The 23674-nt window shown below is 34.7% G+C and overlaps 1 protein-coding gene across 2 annotated transcripts in view; it reads left to right on the top strand.

Annotated features, from left to right (window-relative positions):
* The window catches only part of mpv17 (mitochondrial inner membrane protein MPV17), a 45319-nt gene extending 21928 nt beyond the window's left edge, over nt 1-23391 (top strand). For both annotated transcript variants that reach the window (XM_088624935.1, XM_088624936.1), the window contains exons 3-8: nt 5537-5652; nt 10338-10430; nt 16312-16407; nt 19761-19793; nt 20953-21005; nt 22879-23391. In XM_088624935.1, coding sequence (XP_088481061.1) covers nt 5537-5652; nt 10338-10430; nt 16312-16407; nt 19761-19793; nt 20953-21005; nt 22879-22948 — 461 coding nt within the window. In that variant the 3' untranslated portion in view covers nt 22949-23391. The remainder of the gene's footprint in view (nt 1-5536; nt 5653-10337; nt 10431-16311; nt 16408-19760; nt 19794-20952; nt 21006-22878) is intronic.
* The last annotated feature ends 283 nt before the right edge of the window (nt 23392-23674 follow it).

Genomic DNA, 23674 nt, shown 5'->3' with positions numbered 1-23674 from the left:
TGAATTAAATTTCACTGCTTGAGATTTCATGTGCTTTGTACAGTAACAGTGGTGGATAGTGGTGTAGAGGAGTGGAATTTTACGTTTAAACCCAGATGAAATTCTACCCTTAAGCATTGTTAAATTTTAATAATTAATAATTTAACATGTGGAGTTTCTGTAATAAACAGTTGCAGTAATAAACAGCTCACTCCATATTCCAGGACCATATATTGTAAAACAACAGTTCTATATAGATATAGATGCTGAGGCAAAGAGATGGAACATATTCAAAAATATCACTTCCGGCGAATAAATGTATACGTATAGTGACTTAACTATTACGATATAAACACTTTTACTGTATAACAATATAATTTTTAAAAATCCACATAAAGTATCTGGAATATATATAGAAAGAGCTAAACTGTAGCAATATATTAAATTAGTACAATTTATTGTGTGTTGACATACAGTATAAGGCATCAAGAAAAATAAAGGGCAAACCAAGATGCCAGGAAATTACAGCTGTTGTTTGTTTAAACTGCCTACTCATGTGAAACACCAGTGAGAACATATAGCAATGGAGCAGATTTTGTGATGTATTTGCTTCCAAGAGTATTTACTTACAGAAATATTTACAGGTGTCTTACTCTTGGTGTCAGGTGGAAGCAATCTTGTGAATGAGCTTCTGTATTTCTTTATTAGATAAGGGAGGTAACTTTGATATAAATCATGAAATTTTCATTTAACATAGTAGTGCTTCACTGGGCTTTTAAACTGACATCTATATTTGTAAAAAGGAATATATGTAACATGAAATAGAAAGCCTTGATACTTTAAGAAATTATGAAAACCTCTTTTGAGTTAATTTAGAGCCCTAGGCATTAAAGCCTATCAGACTCTCTCTCTTAATGCAAATGGTGTAAAGAGAGGTGGCATATGTTGTTTGTCTCCAATCACTGTGTTTCAGTGAGGTCTCACACTATCAGTGGGAGGACTCCTCTGAGTAAGTGTGGGTTTTTAATATTTCTTTGCAGATAAACAGTGCTGTGAAAAAATGCATGATGAAGCATTACAAAGCTCATCTAAACAACTTACATGAAGACATTGACTGTGAGTTGTGAGTGAATGATGTACTGATAAGGCACATGTTTGCTTTGTTTTGTTTTCATTAAATATCAAATGCAAGCCCTTATGATGCACTACCCTTTTGATTTTTTTGTTTAATGTTTTATTAAGTCAATTTAAGATAGGTCATCTCCTAATTTAATTAATAAATTAAAGTTACTGAATCCAGTTTAGGAATTATACGCTTTCTATTTCGAATAGGGGTTTGCATTTTGAAGTATTGTATTTTAAGAATTTTGCTGGGATAAGATTTATAGAATACTTAATCAAATAATTCACTTAAAAATATGGTTTTTTATCCACATTAAGCACCATTTTAGGCTACCCAACAGTCATCCCGTCTTTTGTAGTGGGGGAAATGTTTTGCATTTTTGTTTTGTTTTATTTTTATGCTCACATCAAATGATAAATAAAAATAGAAATCATATTCATTTTCAGCTACAAAAAAATCTTCAAATGTAAGGCGTGGAAGCATAAGAATAGTGATGGACCTAACTAGGGAGACAGAGCAGACTATCAGACAAATACAATATGCAAAAGTAGAAAAAAGAAATAACATAAACTGAACTTTTATTTTCCTTATAAAGGGCCATAGTTTAATGCTCCATAATTTACAAAGATCTAATATTTGAGTGACAGAGTGTTTTTTAAGTAGTGTTCTTTCATTAATTAAAAAGAAATTAGATATCCTCACAGAATGTTAAAATGAATCTGTAATATGTATGATCATTGAAAGATAGCTCTAACAGATATACTAAATAGACCACTAATAGGTTAATAAAAGAGCATAGTGGCAATGTAATTCCAGCTTGAAAAAAAACAACGTCTCTCTGACTTTTCATAGGAAATTAAGTGTTGAAGGAGCTTTAACTACTGTACATTGTGAACTGAATGCAGTAGATGTAGTATGTAATAATAATTGAACCTTAAATCATATGCTGATATGTTATTTCTGTTTCACTGAAACACTTTCTAGTGAGAAAATCATAGATATTCCTACAGATATTGGTGATATTCAAGTGAGGTTAAGAAGTAGGCTTAAGACAAAACGTTACTTACTAAACGTTCTTAGTGTACCCTTGGCTTGTAAAATAGATTTATGAATCCACTTACAATCCATTAACAGTCCTTTTTCACCAGGAATGGTGAATGACTGGTGATGAAATTCAGATTTCATGAGAAATCTGGGAAATTCTAGTAGACTATAAACTTAGTATTATTATACAGTTACAGCTTTAGGTGACAAGGAAGTGTCTCTTAAGATTTGAGATGAAGCGTGTGACACCTGGCAGTCTAAGCATAACCTGCTTGAAAGCAGAGGGGATATTTGCTGAGAAGTGGGGTTCCCCTGATCAAAAACAATTGCAAAGTTGACCTTAGTGTACCTGCAGTAGTTAATTAAGTTGTGGGTAAATAATTGAGAATGAACAGTCCAGAAACACACCATATAAGATCACATTAAGACCACAGAGAAAAGTAAAAGAGAGACTGAGAGGAGGAGAGAAGAGAGGAGGAGGCCAGACCTCAAGGAGTCGGAATTTGAAACTTGTGCCAGATGAGAGCCTCTACTTCATGATCATCCAGATAAAACCTGATAGGAGCCAAGTATTTGAACCTTGCTAGAGGAAACTTGTTGTTCTGTGTTTTCAGGGAACTTTAGTTGACTGAGTAAAAGATACCTCAGTTAGAGACATCTTTCCTGCTTAGAGGAGCATTTTTTAGAAGAGGGATATGGGCTCCCATTTATTTTCTGGGTTTGCAGAGAGAGAGATTTAACAGCATGTTGTGTTGTATTTATTTAGAAGGTAGCTTACCTATTATTTGACCTCTGTAGGCATTATTTAAGAGTTTAATACTTAGGAGAAGTCTGGGGTTTTCTGAGTGATTAGGATGTACAGTAGGTCTCTGAAACTCCTTGTTTGTACACACTGTAAATATAATAACTTGAGCGTATAACTGTAGCGTAATGTTTGTGTTGCCATTACAAATAAATATTTTTTTAACCAAGTGTTCCCCAATCATTGCTCTTTTCACCAACACTGTGCCAGAGAATAAAGACTTCACATTCTTCCAATTATACCAACCATTCAGGTATATTCTAGAGAAATCACTTACAAGTTAGGGGTTATTAATAATTATTTTGTTTATTGATTAATCCACTCTGTCGGTGGCTGATTTTCACTATTTTTCTAGCCCATTTTGTCTAATACCAACAAAAAGAAACTGTCCTCTTGCTCTCTCAGGCAACTTACTGTAGATTTGTCAAATATGTTGTAGAACCTTATGTCTGTAGAACAGTACAGTATATAATAGGTTTATAGGGAATGAGAAACATTTAGCATGTATTTCACACTGGGAGATCTTGTTTAACAAATCATGATATTGTGTTAATGGATTTTCAGACAAATAACCAGTGACTTACTGGCTAATCTTTTCACTGTAATGAATGCAGAGACAGATCAAAGCCCCAGCCATCAAAGAAAGATAATATTCAATTTAATTCTTTACATTAATTCCTGAGGTGACTAATAAAAAGAAAATACTCCCAGCTGTATTTGCAGCTCATTCTGTCTTGTAAAATGCCATACTGTATGTTAAAAAGTAATCTGTGCCTATTATGAAGGTAATACAGTATATAATATGCAATAAAATGGTAAACCATAAAGTAAATGTTTTCAAATTTAAAAATGTATCTATTTTTGGCTATAAATGCTTATATTGCAAATAGATCCAGATGTTTTGCATATATTTACTTCTTTGTAAAAACAAATGTTTGGGAAGTCTCACCTTAATCTCGCCCACTTATGTCTATCTGTCAGAATAATGTTTCTAGTTTAATTGCTTTCATGTTTCATTTCACATATCTCCCTTCACCCCATCTTCACTCTTTCGCTTATCCTTCATCCAAGAGGGTGGTGCTGACAGCCTTGTCCTTTCAGACAGGTTGACATTCTCCTCAAACCCAAAAAAGTTTATTCATTCAAATCACATCTCTTTTCCATCTTAATTAGGGCTGTTACTGACATAACAATTATCAATTCTCTAACAACTATCAATTAGTCCTGCAAAGGATTAGTATTTCTAGCTTCTAGGTTTTTCAATTCCGTGTTACTGTTCTCATGTCAGAAAACAAATTGTAGCTGCTGTTGTTTCAAAGCCTAGCAACTAACCATAGGAGTGGGCCCTTTAAAAAAATACTGGGGAATTTGGAAGAATTTAATCTTCACCCTGGTGCATTTTGTACTAGTCAAATCAATAAAGCTTATTGCATTGTGTTCCTGAGCTTCACTATCACTATCTAATGTGTCATATGACGCTTTCCTTCACCAAACCTCATGTCAATCTCTGTGACACCACCATCTGCTGTTACAGCCATAACATTTACACTCTCTGCAGTATTTTATTTTTTGTCTCTGGGCTTATGTTAGAGGGAATTTGGAAACCAAACATAAATCTGTTGCTGATGATTGTAGTCTCAATAAATCTGATTTTACTACCAATATTTGGCCATCGTGTAAGGAAAGTGTTTCAATTAATAATTTACTAGGCACCAGCAGACAACAATATGAATTTCAGCCTTCCTAATTTAAAAGTGTGGGGTCAAAGTTGAAAGGTGCATGGGCACCCCTCAGGGAAGGCAGTGAGAAATCTGTCCAGCTCCCTGACAGCCTTTCCCAGTTCAAACTAATGCATAGTCCATTGAGTGATGCCTCATTTGGAAGAATAATCAACAGTGTTGTCTGTTTGCTTTGTTAAAAAAGATTTGCAAACTGGTTTTGTCATTAGAACTGCTGACTTTGGGGCACAAATTAATCTTTTTGGGGCAGCTTGTTATCCAAAATCAATTTCACCTGATGTGAGTGACCTTAAGGATATTTTCCCTTTAGGTCAGAAACATGAAATGCTAAATTTAGGATCCTGTTATTTTTCAGACATTGTCGAAAATTCTACATTATTTTTAATGAAGTTATACTGTAATTCTGTCGATATTCATATTCCTGGGTGAAAAGGTGATCTATTATTGCTTTTAGTTTTCATCTACAGATGAAATAACTGTCCTCCTCATTTTCAAAACCAAGATCTTTCTTGCCCAGAGGCATTCAAATTGTTCTTTGTTTTAAAATTAACTTTTCCAGTTGTCAGGTATATTTCCATGACACAGTTCATTTTGTAAATTGCTTTTAACTTTTTCTCCTACTTCTGTCTTATCTGTACAGTTCTCAGACTTGAGTCAAAGGCTATTTTGATGCTATAAATTTATTATTTAATCAATAATAAACATTTGTCTAACACAAATGTTCAAGAACTTCGAAAGTAGGGCCACTTTATGAAAAGGAGCCACTTATACATTGTACAGTAGATACTATCTTTGCAGTAACAGTAATGGAGAAGAGAAGATTCCTAACCATCTTGCTCAATCTTACAGGCTCTTTGGTGGGAGTTGGGGATGTCATTTCCCAGCAGTTGATTGAAAGGAGGGGTTTGGCCAATCACAGCATGCAAAGGACAGCAAAAATGATGAGCATTGGATTCATTTTTGTGGTAAGTCGGCAGTCTCATCTAGACAGCATCCCATTGACCGAACAAACTATAACAATGTCATAAGTGTATTTGTGATGAAAAATAGCACTTCTTGTAAGCTCGAGAGGTTAAGCGGACTGTCTGTATTCTGCTGGAAAGCCCATGTCCACAATTTTAGCTACCGGTCCATATATGGAAGGGGGTACTGCCTTGAACATGACTGTGAGAGGATTGGTGAGGATCATTTTCTCTACTGACAGACCTATAAATGTGTGGACAAGCAGAGATGAGGCAGATGACAAAAGAGAGAGAGAGCCATACAGAGCACTTTGAAGTGTTCAATATGGTGTGAAGTTTCACAGGAACTGACTCAACTTATCTTTGGTCTTTCAGCCTCCAAATGTTGTGTTAAAAGATAAAGATCAGAATGAAGTAAACTAAACGTCATAGTGCATTAATGTAATGAATAATTTGTTTATGAACAATTTAATCACTGATAATTATAAAACATTTCTTAAGGAATTACTATGGGTGAATACATCTAGGTGACATCAGGATCAAGCACACTGTGGGCTAATTTCAGCCCATGCAGTTTGTTTGAGTCTGAACACCATATACTGTACCTGTTGTAGCTCATTCTCAAGAGTAAATTGTAAGTTTAAAAATTACATACCACTTAAAATGGAGTAGTATTTTACTGCCTTATTATGTGGATGTAAAATACAGTCTCACGTTGTGTCAGTGCGGTATGTTATAATAATCAATTATCCATGTAGTTAAGTGTTTCTTACCTAGACAGGTAAAATCTGCATCTATCATTAAGTTATTTGAAGGACCTAAGATATATGTCCCATCCAAAGGCACAAAATGTTCAGTATTCTCCATGGCGTAATGTATAGTGATTTGGGGGAAGAAATGGGTTTAACAATGTTGTGTTAATAAGTCATTTTCCTTCAACATTGGAACACCTAGCCTCCTAACCTCCTGGTATTATGTAATCCTGCTTCAGTGGGGAAATTAGCAAAGAGGATTAAAAAAAAGAACGAACCACTCAATCCATCCATCAGTTTATCTGGTTTATGCAATACAGAGCCTAACTCTGCAAGCAACGTGCACTAGGAAGGACACGTCCTGGAAGAGAGATCATCCCATTGCAGGGCAGACAGACACAAACACAAAAATGACACACTCACCAGGGCCACTTTTAACACAAGCTAATTAACCTACCAGTATGTCTTTGCACTGTGGGAGGAAACTGGATCACCCAGAGAAATCCCTCTTGAACACAGGGAAAACAAATTCCTAGGTCCAGAATTGAACGGGGACTGAACTGAGAGCCCCAGCACTGCAAGGCAGCAATGCTAATCACTGAGCCACAGTGCCGCCCCATCACTCATCACCAAAAATTTTGTTTTCTCATTTTAAAGTGTTCTGTTGATCTTGTTTAGTTTATCAGTTTTAATCTTCCTTCTGGATTAACATGATTGTGCTTCCTACAAAGCCTTTAGAGTGTGTCTTTTTCTTTGTTCAATATGCTACACAATAACTACAGCACTGCAGTACTATGTGGGGATATTCTGTTACTATTTTTTAATTCTCTTTGAATGTAGGCAAAGTTTTATTTTTAATAGTAAGCTTCTTAAGCTAGCTTGAACAAAATTCATATTTTATTGCAGCCAGAAAACCCTAGGCTATGATAATGATTACCCACAGATTTAAAGCATGTTTGTTTTTAACAATATGCTTTTCTGTAGATAAGCATGTTTTGTTTGAGAAATAACATTGTGAGTATTACAGCAATGGTGGTTTTAGTCACATAAAGATATTTGTATCTCTGCACCTCAAAATAAAATCTTTAAATATTTTTGTTAAATGTATCACTTTATGAAAGAAATAAGTGGTTGAGGCTATAAGTAGTATTTAGAACTGGAATGAAAATGTGCTTTTAAAATCTATAGAATCTTATAATTCTCATAAAAAGAAGAAAAGCATCAACTATTGTATCAAATAATAGCTTGAACAACCTTAGTTTTGCCAACATGTGAATGCTGTTTTGGTTAGTGTTGATGTGTGTGGTTTTAACCTTAATTGGTGTGGAAGCAACAGCCTGGCTATAATGATACTGGACTCACCAACACCTGGAGAATGAGCAAGAAAGTTTATGGGGAAGGAGGAGAGAGGCCAACAGTAAGTACTGGAAAATTAAGGTTTCATTAAATATGTTTCTAGTTGGGACATGTGGGTGTGGAGTTGTCATCTCTCTGAATTTCTATTTTTTCATTTCTAACTCTATTTGATATATAATTTCCTTATTATTATTATTATTATTATTATTATTATTATTATTATTATTATTATTATATGTTCAGGTGGGTAGCTGCGTCAGCATGCGTAGGCTGCAAAGGAACAAGTAATAGGTTTATTCCTTGCTGAAAAGAGAAGAAAGAAAACACAACGTTTTCAGACATGATGGCTGTTGTGTTTTCTTTCTTCTCTTTTCAGCATGGAATCAACCTATTACTTGTTCCATTATTATTATATTATTATTAATATATACTGATGGAAAAAAGAAACGCAACATTTTCTGAAATGCGAATACTATAGTTATAGCTTATGTACTTTCACAAAAAGTTGTCCATTTGTTTTATGCCCTCTGAGTAGCAATACAGCTTGGCAGTGAGGCATTGCAACTTGTGTTGTGTGTGTCCCGACTGCAGAGAAGGTTTCAGCAGACCGACAGGACAGATGACAGTCCAAGATCCTGTTGCCCTCGACTGACCACAACAGAGCAGTACTGACACATCAGACTGGTCCTTCTGAGAGATCGTTTCAGATCTGCCACCCGTACTGCTGATGAAACTGCCGGCAGACACAATGCCCGCATCAGTGACAGGACAGTAAGGCTCCATGCTGCTCTCCTTAGAGCAAGGCGACCAGTCAGAGGCTCTCTGCTCACACCGCTTAGACATCACACACAACTGGCTTGGGCCAGAGAGAGGCTGTGATGGACTCGTTAGATGGACGGACTTCACAGATGAGTCACTCTTGAGCCTGTTCCATGCAGACGGGAGGGCCAGAATGTGGAAGAGGAGGTGTTGTGTTTCTTTTTTCCATCAGTATATAATGATTAATGATACACTCTCAGTATATCATTAATTCAATACCCCTAAACCTTATGTAAAATTTGGCTGTAAAGCAACACGGTAACAGAAGAGAACAATTATGAACCAAATTAATCGTATAAGGCTAACAGGTTCAGTACTATCCAACCTTTTATCCATTTTCTAACCACTGTATTCAGTACAAGGTCTCAGGGGAGCCTGAACCTAACGAAGCAATCAAACATTTCCTTTAACAGTCCAAAGATGTATGGGTAAGTTATTGGCATCTGGGAAAACTGTCCCTGGTTTGAATATGTCTGTGTCTGTGTGCCCTACAATCCAGGATAGGCTCCGGCTTCCCCATGACCTTGTATTGGATACAGTGATTGGAAAATGGATGAATGAACATACCATACTGTATTGTAGATTGTATTCTGAACTATGTGATTTTTGTTCACACTTGATTGCTCACCTCAATATCTAACTCATTATGTGCTGTTGAAGACCACTGAGGTTAAAAGCTAAATCTTAGGCTAGGATTATCTGGAGCCATTGAGTAAGAAACTATAGAAGGATATTGATAAATACCTTCTGAAACTGGTATTCCCCAGACAGCAGCATGTAATTGACAGAACACCTCAGATTTGGTTTGGGACTAGTCATCCAGGGGCTGTCCTGGGTTTCTGGCCAAAGGTAATGTATGTTGCAAGCTTGAAAAGACATTAGTGCATGTTGCTCCACCAATTCACACTATTTATTGGCTCAAAGGGATATGTAATCAAACACTCTGAAGTTTACTTAAAGAGAATGTGCCTGAATTTAAGGTCACCTGAATTTACTGGGTTGGACTTTGTTGTTTGAATATGTTAACAGTTTTTATATGTTCCCTTTCTTAAATGTTTTGTGAAATAATGTGTGATGTATATACATTTTTAAATGTAATATTTTATTCAAAACTGAATTCTCAAACTTATGCTGACAACTCTATTCTTGCATTATTTTCAAAGCTTCTTGCTTTTCATAGTTCTCTACATGACTTTACAAACTGTAAAGGAACAAAATGTAAAAACTGTGCAAGGGTCTGAATACTTTTGGCACAGCACTGTATAAATTATATTTTCTGATAATAATCACCTTATGATTTCATTTATTTTGATTGAATGTGGTATGTAAGAAGTGTGATTACTCATAATTTCTTACTGTGTATAACACCCACTATTCTAGGGTATGTTCAAAATTAACAACAAGTACGTACATTGTCTTACATTGTTTGATTTTATAGCCTGACTGCCAATTGAATGTGTTGAATAAAAGTTGACTAATGCTTCTGGCATGTTCTTTTTTCAGGGAGTAGATCTTTTTACAGAAATATAGCAACCAGTAAAACAAGATGAATTTTTTACTTCCTCTGCCCCATCTTAACCATGCTTTGAAAATTCCCTTCTAACCCTATTCAGCTGTAGCTGTTTTGTAGCATGATGATATGTGAAACAGAAGTCTTTGTCACTGATAGCATTATTGCTTTTATGTGCCTTGTAACATACAGTATGTACATGTAACCCCTCTTCTACCAAAATGTTTGCCAGACATGTCTGTATTTTCCAGGGTCCTGTAATAGGAGGGTGGTATAAGGTGCTTGAGAAGATCGTCCCAGGTGGGAGCAAAACTGTGGCTTTCAAGAAGATGATTTTAGACCAGGTTGGTTTAAAACACTAAAATAAAGATACATTTATTATGCTAGCTTCTAATGTCCTCACTGAAGGTTTCTGTTTCACCGTTTTCCTACTTCAAACGACAGGAACCATCACATTATACAGAGAAGCAAATTTCTTTGTTCAGAAACCTGCAGTTCAGATTCTTCTGGCTCTATGCTACCATTGATATGCACTTCATTCCAGATGAAGGGAAAAACTTGAAAGTCTCTGAGGATAATGTATGCCGTCGGCATGTTATGTGCTGAAGATTTTTTAAGTAAAGACCATTGAGGTTGAAAAGACGAACATAAATGAATGATCCTGATACCAGACGTGATGAATTGGCAAAGGAATTACTAATCAAAAGGGTGTCAGTCTATGATCCTATTGATGTCCGCTTCATGTACTGGTAGCTAATCAATTCAATTAAAGAAGGAATCAATGAAGCAGGTTGTTATTTTGTAAATTATTGTCATCCTTCAGTATAACTCATACCATTAAAGACTATCCTATCTATATGATCTATGTGTTACACTCACATATTACTGGTGCAAAATATATTTTAAATATTTGTGTAACCATTAGTATTAATCTCTCTGTTAAAAAATTAGGGTCATGCTATAAAAATATGAACAAATTGTTGCTGCAGACACTTATTCTTGCTGGAATACTGTACTCTTCAGTCAGCCCGGCTCCAGTCAGTGACAAACCTGGCATTTCAAGGTGCCATTGAATTTGTAAGTAACGAGCACTACAGTAATAATAGCTTGGTGAGACCAATATTTTTCTTTAATTGCCTCAGCTTATAGAGCCACATACTTATAGAGTGTGTTACTGTTCCAAAACACCTTAGTTTGTGTACTTCCAGTATTCTTCCATTTGCTGAAATTAATTAATGAAGTTTTTTTGGGAGCGCTCATGTGGGTTTCCTCAGGGCACATCAGGTTCCTCCCACTATTTAAAGTCATACTGGTACGATAATTGGCTTCTGGAAAGCCTAATCCTGGTGCAAGTGTGTGCATGCTTGTGTGTGTGCCTTGCGATTGACAGGCTCCCGTGCAGGGTCAACCTGCTTTGCTGGCTGGCTGGCTTCACTTTCCCTTTTATACAGTGCCACTTTGATGCAAATATATAGTGAGCTCCTCAGTCGTTTGCTTGTTGATTCTGCATATATCTCTTTGTATAAGTAGTGAAACAGCATGTTTTGAGCAAAAGGGAAATATTCTTGAATGCATTTAATTGTTGTTCAGTTATAAACTGTAGGGAGACTGTGTCCTGCTTCATACTGAGCCCATTTGAGAACAATATGCAGAAACAAATCTAAAGTGAAGGTTTACACAATACAACATGCGAAAATAGACACAATACAAGAAATGTGCCTATACAGTATATCACAATGCATTCAAATGCACAAATTCATTTGCATTCACATTTTCCTTTCCAAAATTTTGGCTCAAACTTACTCAGGGTTATGTACAGTATCGGAGACATTTTTTAGTGGTTGTACATTAAAATAGAAATCTGTTACATACTGTACAGACCACGTTTCAGACATGCAGTTCAGGCTTATAACAATGCAGCTCTTGGGAAAACAAAATCCATGCACAGTGGATTCCTTTTTTGTCAGAAACAGGTATATAACACAAAACATGTTAAAATATCAGAAAATATTTTCAGAAACAGCTGAGAATAACTAACATAGTTATGAGCAAATGCTGTTTATTTTTATTGCCATGTTTACACCTTCAGGGTTAAACATTTTCATGTATGTCCTGTAATCCTGAAAATAACAGTGGTCGATTGCATCATTGAATTTGTCATTTAAAAAAGATCTTTTATATTGAAATACTTAGGTGAGAGTAGTATTTTTCTTTCAAAAAGAAGTCTTCTACAGTCCATATAAATGGATTTTCAAGATGATTTTAGAGTTCTACGTGTTCATTATCTAGGAACCTAATGTCAGTGTATAGTTGATGCTGCCTTTTTCCCAGTGTAAATAAAGGCTGCTTCAAAGATTGTGTCTCCTTAGATTTCACTGGACCAATAACCCTAGCAATGAAATTGGTCAACCTTTTACAGGAGGTGGCATCAGTAAAGCCCACATTCATTCATCATAAGATTTCATGGCCACTGAGCAGTAAAGCTTTATTGTATCACACAATAAATGTATTGTATCACACAGGTAAAAGAAGAAAGTGATACAAAATTACTCAATCAACAAGGTTAAAAAAGACATAAATTCCTATCATAAAGTACTGTTTTTTTTTCTAAATAGACCATAACTGTTGTGGCGTTTAAAGGTGGAACATACAGCTAATAAATACAAACAGCTATTTTACAGATATTTTAAGACACTAAGGTGTCATTCTCATTGTTTAACTTAAGGTGCTGTCTTATTAATGTCTTTTGAAGATCACAGTTGCTTTAAGGTCAATTGATGTGTTAAATGTCTTGCTTGGTAATCTTCCATACAAGCTCTTAACTATTCTTAAAATGGTTAATTGACAATGATGATGGGACTGTTTCCATTACCTTTACTTCTCCTCTTTAAGCAGTCTGAATGTTTTGTGTGATTGATTAGACAGTAACGGTTTTAGGAGCCAATGTTCAGATGCTATTGTGGGAAGCACAGCCTGTGACATTAAGAACAAGAAGTACCACAAGAAAAGATCAGGTAGAGGGCCAAGCTGTTTTTATAAAATGGACAAACTTTTTCATACATTACATTCCCTTCAAACACAAGCTTAAGATGTCACCTTTTAAAAATAATTTCTCAGCTTTTTATATTAAGTGTGATATTTACTTGTCCAGCCTGTAATATAAAGTAAATGTTGATGATGTCCTCATAAACTGCACCATTTACTGTACTTTACAATTTTTTATGAAATGCACAACAGCCATATTGATTATTTTTATTTTTCTAATGAGAATATACAGTACTGTACTGTAATCCAGATCTCTTTATGGTCTGCAGCATTTTGTGTTTGGATTAAAGATTTGGAAATCAAAATTGGAGCTTAAAGACAAAGCCCTTTTCACACTTTATGCAAAACTCTATATTGAAGGGAAATCTGATACTGACATGTATTCATGACTATCATCATAAGTGTTCACATTATGTTCATATTGTCCAAATATAAACTGCAAACTTGCAAAGTAAAACGTTGACAATACAGAGATCCATTTTGTATTGTCAGTCTCTAAAACAGAATGTTGCAAATTCATCCGAATATGCAATTACATATTTTTAGAATTTCATTGTAAAATCTCCTTATTTGCTTTTTGAAATATGATCAAACCAACTTTCACATAATTAATAAAGAGCCTTGATTCATTCTAACCTGGGCAGCAGAATTTTGGTTTAATGCTATTTTCAAAAATAATCCTGTCCCGTTTATAAAATGCTCAAACTTCTGAAAGGATATCACTGTACAGTGTATTTGCTAGCCTGGCTGGAAAATTACTTCCTCAGGACGTGGTATCCTTTCTTTCTCTCAAGGGGTTTCGAAAACAAAGCTCAATCTACAGCTTCCTTTTCATTTCTTAGGGTCAGAACATGGCCTGTTATGCTGCAAATTGTTATACAGTGTTATACTCTGGCCCAGAATCATCCTTTTCATTAATTCATAGGCTTCAGTAGGCTTCATGACATACGCATATGATAGAAAAATGTAAAGAACCTGCATTATTGATGTTTTCATTCAAGAAATAACATTCATGTTATAACCCTGTAACCTGTAAATAGAAAACAACACAATGAGAGCAGAATGCAAGATGCATGAGCAATGGGGAAAGGAAAATCAAAGCTATGGAGTCTTATTAGCTGTCATTCAACTAAGAAGAACATTGCTTTAGATCATTTCTGTTCTTACTGAATTATTACAACCTAGCAAATGTATTCTTTAACTCCAAGATATCACAGAAAAATAGTTAGTTCCATAGTATGAACCTTTGTAGAGCCAGTTGAATGGTTTGAACTTTCAAAAAGCTAATGGAAGCTGATGCCCAGATAAAGCATTGCCTTTAACATAACTCAGTTTAGCATAAGTTAATGGCATCTGTGTCTGCCTTACCACCATAGGTGGTATGAAACATGTTTTCTAATGTATCCAAAGAGTATACTTGCATTATCTCTGTAGATTGTGTGAAAACATATGTGGAACTGCATACAGTACATCTGTAATATGATTAAGATGCAAATTTATCTCCTGTACATTTTTAAACCTCAGTTATTATAGCACTTCCTCCTGCTTCTAGAGTTTGTAGACTGCACACGTCTTTCACATTGCAAAAAAAGCAATGGGGCTGTTTATGATTGTTGTATGTACACCATGGGGCTGTTTATGATTATGTGGATGTGGATTTGTGTATTTTTGAAACCAGCAGACAAGCATAACATATAGAGTGAAAGTAGTTGTAAAGCATCGTCCTTATCTCTACATGTATTTTCTTCAACAGCCTCTCCTCTTTACAGAACTGCAGCACTCTCAGTGTCAGGTCAATAGAATGACTAGTTTGCAATTTTGCTAATATACAGTACTGAATAATTGTTCAAAAATGGAATTACATTAGATAATGCATATAATCAAACATAAAAGATTAATACCCAGCTGCAGACTCTTATTTGCAGTCACGACAACTCCTTCTTTCATAGGTTCATTTTTCAGTTCTTCAGTTTTTCTCAGCATCACAGTTTGTGACTTCACTGTTATTGCTGGTAGTGCTCAAATCAAGCTCTGGTTTTCCTTTTCAGCCTGTGTTATTACTTGAAGTGCATATTAGATACCTATCTGATGCTACATGCCCTTATTCAATCGAGATTAGACTACTGTAAGACTTTCTTTGATGGGATATCTTCTAAGATCTAGTATTTTAATCAAGGGGTTATGTTTTCTGATACCAGTTAAGCTTCAGTATGTCCAGACGTCTGCAGTTCGTGTGCTAACTAAAGGTGCTCAATTGTAGTGAACTATCTACTGTAGCTCTAGATAATGTAAAAAAATTGTTGCATAGTCCAGCTTTTAAATTGAGATTGGCTAATATATCATTCATTTCCATACCTCTTGTAGTCTTCAGATGCTACATGTCATCCCCTCACATTCCATTAAAGTTCAGCAGTGCAAAGCACAACTGTCACATTCTTATCTCACAAGACAATTGTTGTTATATAAGCAACATAAGGATGTTCATTGAACTGCTAGCAATGTACTACCATGCAGTCAGGTTGCTATTAATCACTACAAGTTCTATAGTGACTAGACAGTAGTCATTGCTGTTGGACCTCCCCATCAGTTGGTCCATTGTGCACAATTAGTCTCTCTGACATCCATTAAGGCGGTCTACACAAAATGTTGTTTCATTGCATTCTTTCTTGATTTTCACCATGCTTGGCATTCAGCAGGTTAAATCACCTCATCATCAACTGCTTTTTGACACCAACTATGCCCGATCAACTCTCTTTAACAGAGTGATTAGTATTTAACTAACAAATTTTCTTGAGTATGTCATGGTCAGACACAAAATGCATTTACTGTAATTAATATCCAAAATTGGTATACTTTATTTTTCTGAAAATCTGCATGGAAAAATAGAGAAGTAAATGTATTTCTGGAGCCATACTAGTAAATGTAATGTACAGTAATGATGGTGTGCAAATAAACAGCTCAGGATTGCCATCCAAATGAAGATGACAAAAAAGCAGCCAAATGATACAACACATATGGTAAACATCTCCTCAGGATTCTCTTCACTTCATTGAAACTTTATTGCTAGTACAGTATACAACTAGTATACAACCCTAATATTTACAATAAAAATGTTTATGTTCTGTATTTTTTATTTCAGTAATAACAGCTAAAGCAATTTCTTATCTCTTTTCCCTACAGGCAGCATTTGCTCCATGTTTTCTTGGTTGCTTCCTGTCTATCACTGGGGCTTTAAATGGACTGTCAGTGGAGGAAAACCTGGCCAAGCTGAAGAGAGTAAGATTCAAATTAAACTCCAGGTTATAGTTCACCAAAACCATAAAGATGAAAGAAATGAAAATTCCTGAATTGTTTTTTGTGGTGGTTGGCACCATCCATTGAATTATGTCAGTTCAGAAACTACTGTGAAAACACATACTTTGTGTTTCTTCAGAATATTTCTTTATCTCATACATCCATTGCTTTGTTTCAGTAGTTCATAGATATGAGTGTAAACATCTGATAACAATGTAAAACAAACATGAGCAAACACAACTGGACTGAAGGGCCATTGACATATTTCACATTGTAATGTGACATGTTAAAAAGTGCAAGTTGTTATGCTGATTCACTGATCAAAAATCAAAAGCCATTTTGTAGGTAATATTCGTCAAAACCTAACTGGTAAAATCTGAGCCACTGTAATTCCATTCAATAAAGTTTAAATTGGTCATTAAACAGAGTTTTAAGAGAATGTTCTGCATCTAGATTTATATGGGTGTTCCAGGATGGTGTTGAGCGTGGAATCAATTTCCCTATGGGATCAATAAAGTCTTATCTTATCTTATCTTAAATGTGAATACATCTGTGTAGGTAAAGAAGCTGTAAATCAAGTGCTAATGGGTCATAAACAGGTACTGTAGGTCTTTAATTGCATGGCAATAAACTGGGTAGAGCCTAAATGTAACTGAATGTTTTCTGTTCTAGACATAGTGTATATCTCAGAATAGTTAAATACCACTTTAGAACCATCTCTAGTATTCCCATTTTCAAAAAGTTATTTAATCAGAAAATTCTATAATAAACTTGCTTCACAGTACTGGGCCAATCTGTTGCTCTTTTGTGTATGTTTTTAATTTGCAGTGATACCTACTGTAATAAATATCCATGATAAGTGATGTCAGACTGACAAATAATCCACTGAGTGATATAAATATTTTAATTAACAAATCTAGGAGAAGTGGTTTGTCATAATTTAGTCTCAAACACCTACCATTTTTGGACTAGCCATTTGTATTTGTTGTGATCATTGAACAAGTACATAACACAATGCGTTAAATTACGCAGAAATTACCACTTTGAATGGAAAGCAAAGACACTCTTCTAAATGCTCTACCACCTGTGTTCTTTTTTTATAGGAACTAGCTCCTTTAGAGCTTTTTGTGATTAGAATATCTTTCAAATAGCTATTTGAAAATGTTTGAGGAACATTTTTTCAGAAATAAGTTATAACAAACTATAAATAAGTTCAACATTTTAAATTGTAAGAATTGCATTTTAAATTGAGAGAAATTCGGAGAAGACAGGTCACAAATGAATGACAGGGAGCTGCTGGGCTTTTCCTGCCCTGTTTGATGTCATTCATGTGACATCTCAATTCTAGCTTTAAGGCAGGATCTGTCATGTTTAACTCATAGAATCTCTTACCTTCCTTCAGTTTGTAGGATTTTAACTGGCGATCACCTTAAAATGCAATCAAACTGTGATCTTTCTGATTGACCAGGAAATTCATTGTTGTATTTACAGTACCTCTTCCGTTGTCTGCTCCAGATACATAAACAAAGATTAAACTGTGACTTTAAATTCTTGTCATGGATTGCCATGGGGTGGTACTGTCTAGTCCCCCACTCGGCCCCAGTCACCTACTGGGGTTCTGCTAATAGACACTATTTGAGATGAAGGAGGTAAAAACCAATAAAATCTCATTCCAGTTTTATAACAGCTTTTCACCAACATTTTGGGTGTAGTTTATCAGATATGGCATTTTTCAAGGCTGTCTGATTTTGAAGTTAACAAGCTGGTGTTTAAAGAGGAGAGCAGGCCAGGTCCATCTTTTGCTTTTTTACAGAATATTGGGTTTTTGTTGGATATGAGAAGATAAGTCATTGACACAAGCAATAGCTTCAGCTGGGCTGTGCTTTAACACGCTGACACTGCGGACAGGTTAAGAAGGATTAATTGGACTACATTAAGAGGAATGGAAAAGCTTCTCATTCTTTCAACTATGAGGGCCGAATGAGAACTGATTGAAGCCTGAGGAGGGTTCCTGTCAAACGTGTCATAAAAGCAGAGTCCTCTATTGTACAGAAAAAGAAATGAAAAACAGTATGCCTTCTACATGCAGTCATGTCCTAATTCTTTTTTTCACCTGCTCATGCTTGCTATTTCATTTAGCTCACCCAGATCAGTATGTCAAATACACATACACATGAAATAATGTTTAAACACTGGAAATTCATCATTTATTTCAAAGCATGCGCAGTATGCTTCTTTATATTTAGTCACCTTCCACAAGGATGCAATGAAAATCAACAATTCAATCAAATTCATCACAGTTCAGCTTTGATGTATTTCTGCCCTTAAATCCTCAATCAAGTGTGGGTTAGGCTGGAATGATCAATCTCTCTGGAATCCCCATAGGTAAAACCCACATGGATTTAGGTCAGCGTGCAATGATGACCATACTTGACTATTGACATCAGAGAGCCTGTTCAGCCGAACTATAAAAATACTCAGGCAAAAGGATGTTTGTGAACCACAAACATCAAACTCTCTAAAAAAGATTCTTTGAAAAAAGCATAACTCCCACTCGCACTGAAAATTGTTTTAATTCACACTTTATGCATTGTTTGAAATCAAGGTTAAGCTGTTGTTTTGGGAAGGGGTACACTAAAATTTAAAGATACAGTATAGTTTTTTAATTTGGATTTAGTTTCAAACTTAATGGCATTTTTTATATAAATTATTGTCAGATAATTTTTTTAAAATACCTCAGTTGAAATGTATATCCTATTACATGGTATTTGAAGGTTATAATATTTTAATACTTGAGGTAGTTTTATGCTTTTTGTTTTGTCTTTTCTATCATTCCACCCGATACTCTCTGTCCTGGCCCAAATAATGACAGTATCGTGCCACCAACAAGCTAAAATCAGGCTTTTTATTTCACTGGATATTATCTTTTTTGTTTTCATGTTTTCATTCAAGAAGGCTCGAGCTCTACAGTCTCTATACAGTATGTCCTAATATCCTTACAGACATGTAGCCAATGTGAATGTCTGAGAGAAGAGAATAATTATTTCTAATGGAACCAAAATAAATAATTACTTTTGCTTTTTTGTGTTTCTCAAGAAAAACACTACCACCAATACAAAACATAAATGCATGCACCAGACATCATGTGAACATCTGAAAGCACCTTGTTTGTTTCCACAGTTTTAAAATACACATTGGATGGGTCTTAAATACAAACCAGTTACAGAAATGTCATTGTCTGGAACATTATGTATGATACAGAATAAAAGTGATCTTGGACAGAGTTTGTAAAACTGTTGGCTAACATTAAATCATTCATGTTTTGTTTGTTACAGGATTACAAAGATGCCTTGATTTCAAACTATTATGTAAGTTTTTCTATGTATTTATTTTGTGTGCTATGTTGTAATATAGTAATGTATCTAAAAGTATGATAAAAATATAACATAAGACTGAATAGACTTTAAAACTATTATTATTTGGTTTTGGAGTTATAAACCTTTTTAATAGTTTCCACTTCCTGAAACATTGTTTAACTGATTGTTTAAGTATCTGTTAGTGGGATTGTTATCTCTTAATTCAAAATAAGCTAAATTATTTAAATTTAAACAACAATAGATAATTCAGATTGCTGGGGGAAGCACCTGACTGAACATTTTTTGGTAATGTCACAGCAAACGGCATTATTTGTGATCATTTGCTATGTTTTAATACATAACAAAACTACAAAATTAATATTGCTGTGGTACCAGAAATGTTTAGTTTGTACAAATGAAGAGCTCTCTCAGTTCCCGTTGATGAGTATTGTCTATTTGTAACCAGATTTCAAAGCTTTGTATGCCACCTGATCAGAGCTTAACAAATACTTTATAGTAATTATTAGGCAACTGAAAATAATGGAATATGCTTTCAATTGAAAATGTTTGGTAGATGATGTATCCACGTTTTGCTTCTTATAAGTAGAAACCAGGGTGGGTTAGGGTCAGGACTAGCATTGCTATCTCAAAGAGCTGGGGCCTTGAGATCAATTCCCAACCTGGGGTGCTGCAGTATGTGCGTTAGTGCAATTTGTTCTCCCCATGTTCGCATGAGCAATCTCCTCTGATTGATGGAAAATTCCAGTTTCCTCCAACAGTCCAAAAAGGTAGGCTAATTGGCTTCTGGGAAAATTGGCCCTGGTGTGAATGAGTGTGTCCTATGGTGGACTACCACCCTGTCCAGGATGTATTCTGTTGCTTGCTGGGATAGGGCTGAATAATGCATTTAGAAAATGGATGGATGTTAGAAGCAGTATTAGTAACATTGTCTGGTCACTACTAAACATTTGCTATCCTATTACTGTATGTGTCTAGTTACCCACTTTTCTGAAAATGTATCTAATGCCTTTGCTATACGTTTCTTTGTTTAATTAATATTAAACAAAGAACCATGACATTAAAGCCTACTGCAAGGGTTATATGGTTAATAAAATTAATGAAATATAAAGCTTAAACAGATCTTACAATTTTGTCTTTTTTTTTTTTTCAGCTATGGCCAGGTGTACAGATAGCTAATTTTTATTTCATACCACTGCATTACAGGTAATATAATCAATGAAATGCTGTCACTTTAGGCACCTGAGTCTGTCAGAAATGCTACTTTCTGTAGATTTTGTGATATTTACTTTTTCATATTCAAATTGAAGCAGTGAATTATAATTTAACCTGTGATACATTCAACTTGTAAATGGATAACTTCAAATAAGCACACACAGAGCTGCTGGATAAAATTGATTGTAGTATAATTAGAAAGATAATCATGCATAGTTATGTCATGCTTTGATGTTTTGGAGATGGTTAATTTATTAAATTATATTAATTATTACATTCTTCAGGTTCTTGTTATGAAGGTGTTAATAGTGCAACTCATTATTTAGCAACAAAACTAGAATTAATTAATTCAAACTAAGCAAAAAATATAATTTTATTTGATTTTACATGTAGGTGTGTAGTAGTTTTTCCTCCCTACCTCATTGAGTTACAGTCTGGCAGATGTATCCCTTGGCTGACTATAGACATGTGAGACTGAGAAAAAAGAACACCATTGCATCTCTATTAGCCATTAATTGAGATATGTCTTTAAACAATAGCATATTACTTAAACAGGATTGCAGCAAATAGTTTTACTTTTCCTTTTAGAAATGTTAATCATGTTCATGAACCAAGCACATGGTTGATAATATTGATAACAGGTGCAATTACGCAGCTTACTTTAATAAAAAAAACATATATTATTTTCTTTAAAGAAGATCAGTGCTAGGATAAGGAAAAGGGTATTCCTTGGTTTTGCCCAGATAATAAAATATTTTTTATGTTTAAGCAAGGTGCAAAAAAAAAAGATTATTGAAAATCTGTAGCAATGTATTGTTGGTTCTAATATCAACAGCAGTACAAAATTGACTCTTTAATTTTTAATACCAGGCATTAACTATGCTTCTGTGCACTAAAATCTATCTCTAAAATCATCATACGTTTTCACCTGTCATAGGATTTAAGGAGCATGCAGGGAGCAAAGGAACTCTTTCAATCATTTAAATGTACATTATTGTACAAGTGGCACCTTGTTTCCTGTAATGAAGTGGCCCACAGCAGGAAAAGTCACCAGACTCCTGGAGAGAAACACATCACATTCAAGTGAATGGGGAAAAAAAGACCCAAGAATGAGCTTATTAAACTTTGGCGCAGCAAGTGGGGAGACATAGACAAAGAAAGGCTTCTTTCATAGCACTGTACTTTTAAAGAGTTTAAAGGTCTATTCTATTTTAGATATAGTGTAGTTCTTAAAGGAATAGTGGTATGTGTGCATAGTAAAACTGGCATAGAATCCCATGAAGTGCACTGCAATTTAAATCATTGCATTCACCCAAATATATTTTATTGATGGATTTTCTTTTGGAATGCTTTTGAAAAAGGTTCTCAACATGAAGCCCACTTCAAGAGTGGAACAAACAAAAGCAAAAAAATAATTATAATAACTACGATACATAACTCTTCGTGGATCTAAATCAGTTATCAAAATAAAATATCGAAACTTTGTTTTTGTTTTTTGTTAAATCATTTATATTTAAATATGTCAAAGCTTTATTCTAAAATGCCAAAATGGTCACTAAATCAATTATATTCTTCATACACTCTCAGTGACAAAGAAATGTCTTCCATATGTTGTGGAAACTATTTATATGTCAAAACGCAATAATGGTGATGGATTCAACTTGAAAGTTCATTATTTGATCTTCCTTTTAAACAGAAAAGTACAGCAACACTGTTGTCTAGGACAGTATCAACAATTTAATGATTTGCACCTTATTTATGTAAAAATAGAAGCCTTATTTAATGTTCTGGGACTATAGTCCAAGGCTTCCACTAATAGTATTCACTATTCATGCATCTTTCTGTTTGTCTTTTTCTTCTGCAGGCTGGCTGTGGTCCAAGTTGTGGCTATAATTTGGAACTCATACCTGTCGTGGAAGGCGAACAAGATATAAGAGATACAAGAGCCTACCTCACTAACACATACTGTATACAGTAAATAAAAGCAATGTGTTATTACAGTGCATATACTAGTATACAGTATATAACAGTATAATACTGAATCATGTGCTGTACTTTCTGCTTTGTGAAATGTGTTTCACATTTCTCTTGGTAGTTAAGCACATTGCATCAGGCACATTTACTTTTGGGAAAAAAAGAAAACATTATTTCCCATGCTGCAATATTCGACAAAGTTGAGTTGGTATAAATCGTATTTTGTTTCTCTGAATAATTCTTTATACCTATTTAATCTGTGTTTTTAGCTACGTTTAGGTTAGGAATCTTTTCAATTTAAAACAATAAATTAAAATGTTCAATGTTTCACTAGTATAAAAATGGCCAGCGCCTAAGGTATCAAGGAAAATAAAGTCATGCAAAAATAAAAGAATAAAAGATAGACATCCTTTCGTCTTTTATTATTATTTTATTGTAGCCTTTTCACTATTGCCTGGTCTGACTTTCCTAGGACCACACCACAAAAATAGACGTGTTTTATTTTTTATATTTCGGTTGTAATGGAGTTATGCTGAAAGGCATGGCAATTTTTTCAAAGATGATTTAAACACTTCAAGGCAGAGTTCAATGCCAAGCAGAGTCCATTCCTGGTTCCCATGGATGGATGCTTCAGAAATTGTATGGTTGCCTAGGAATAAAATATTAAAGATTGTGTCCTATAGCTT

The sequence above is a fragment of the Lepisosteus platostomus genome, chromosome 3 (assembly GCF_059453375.1).
Source record: "Lepisosteus platostomus isolate fLepPlt1 chromosome 3, fLepPlt1.hap1, whole genome shotgun sequence".
NCBI lineage: Eukaryota > Metazoa > Chordata > Actinopteri > Semionotiformes > Lepisosteidae > Lepisosteus > Lepisosteus platostomus.
This window is presented reverse-complemented; position numbering and strand designations above follow the sequence as displayed.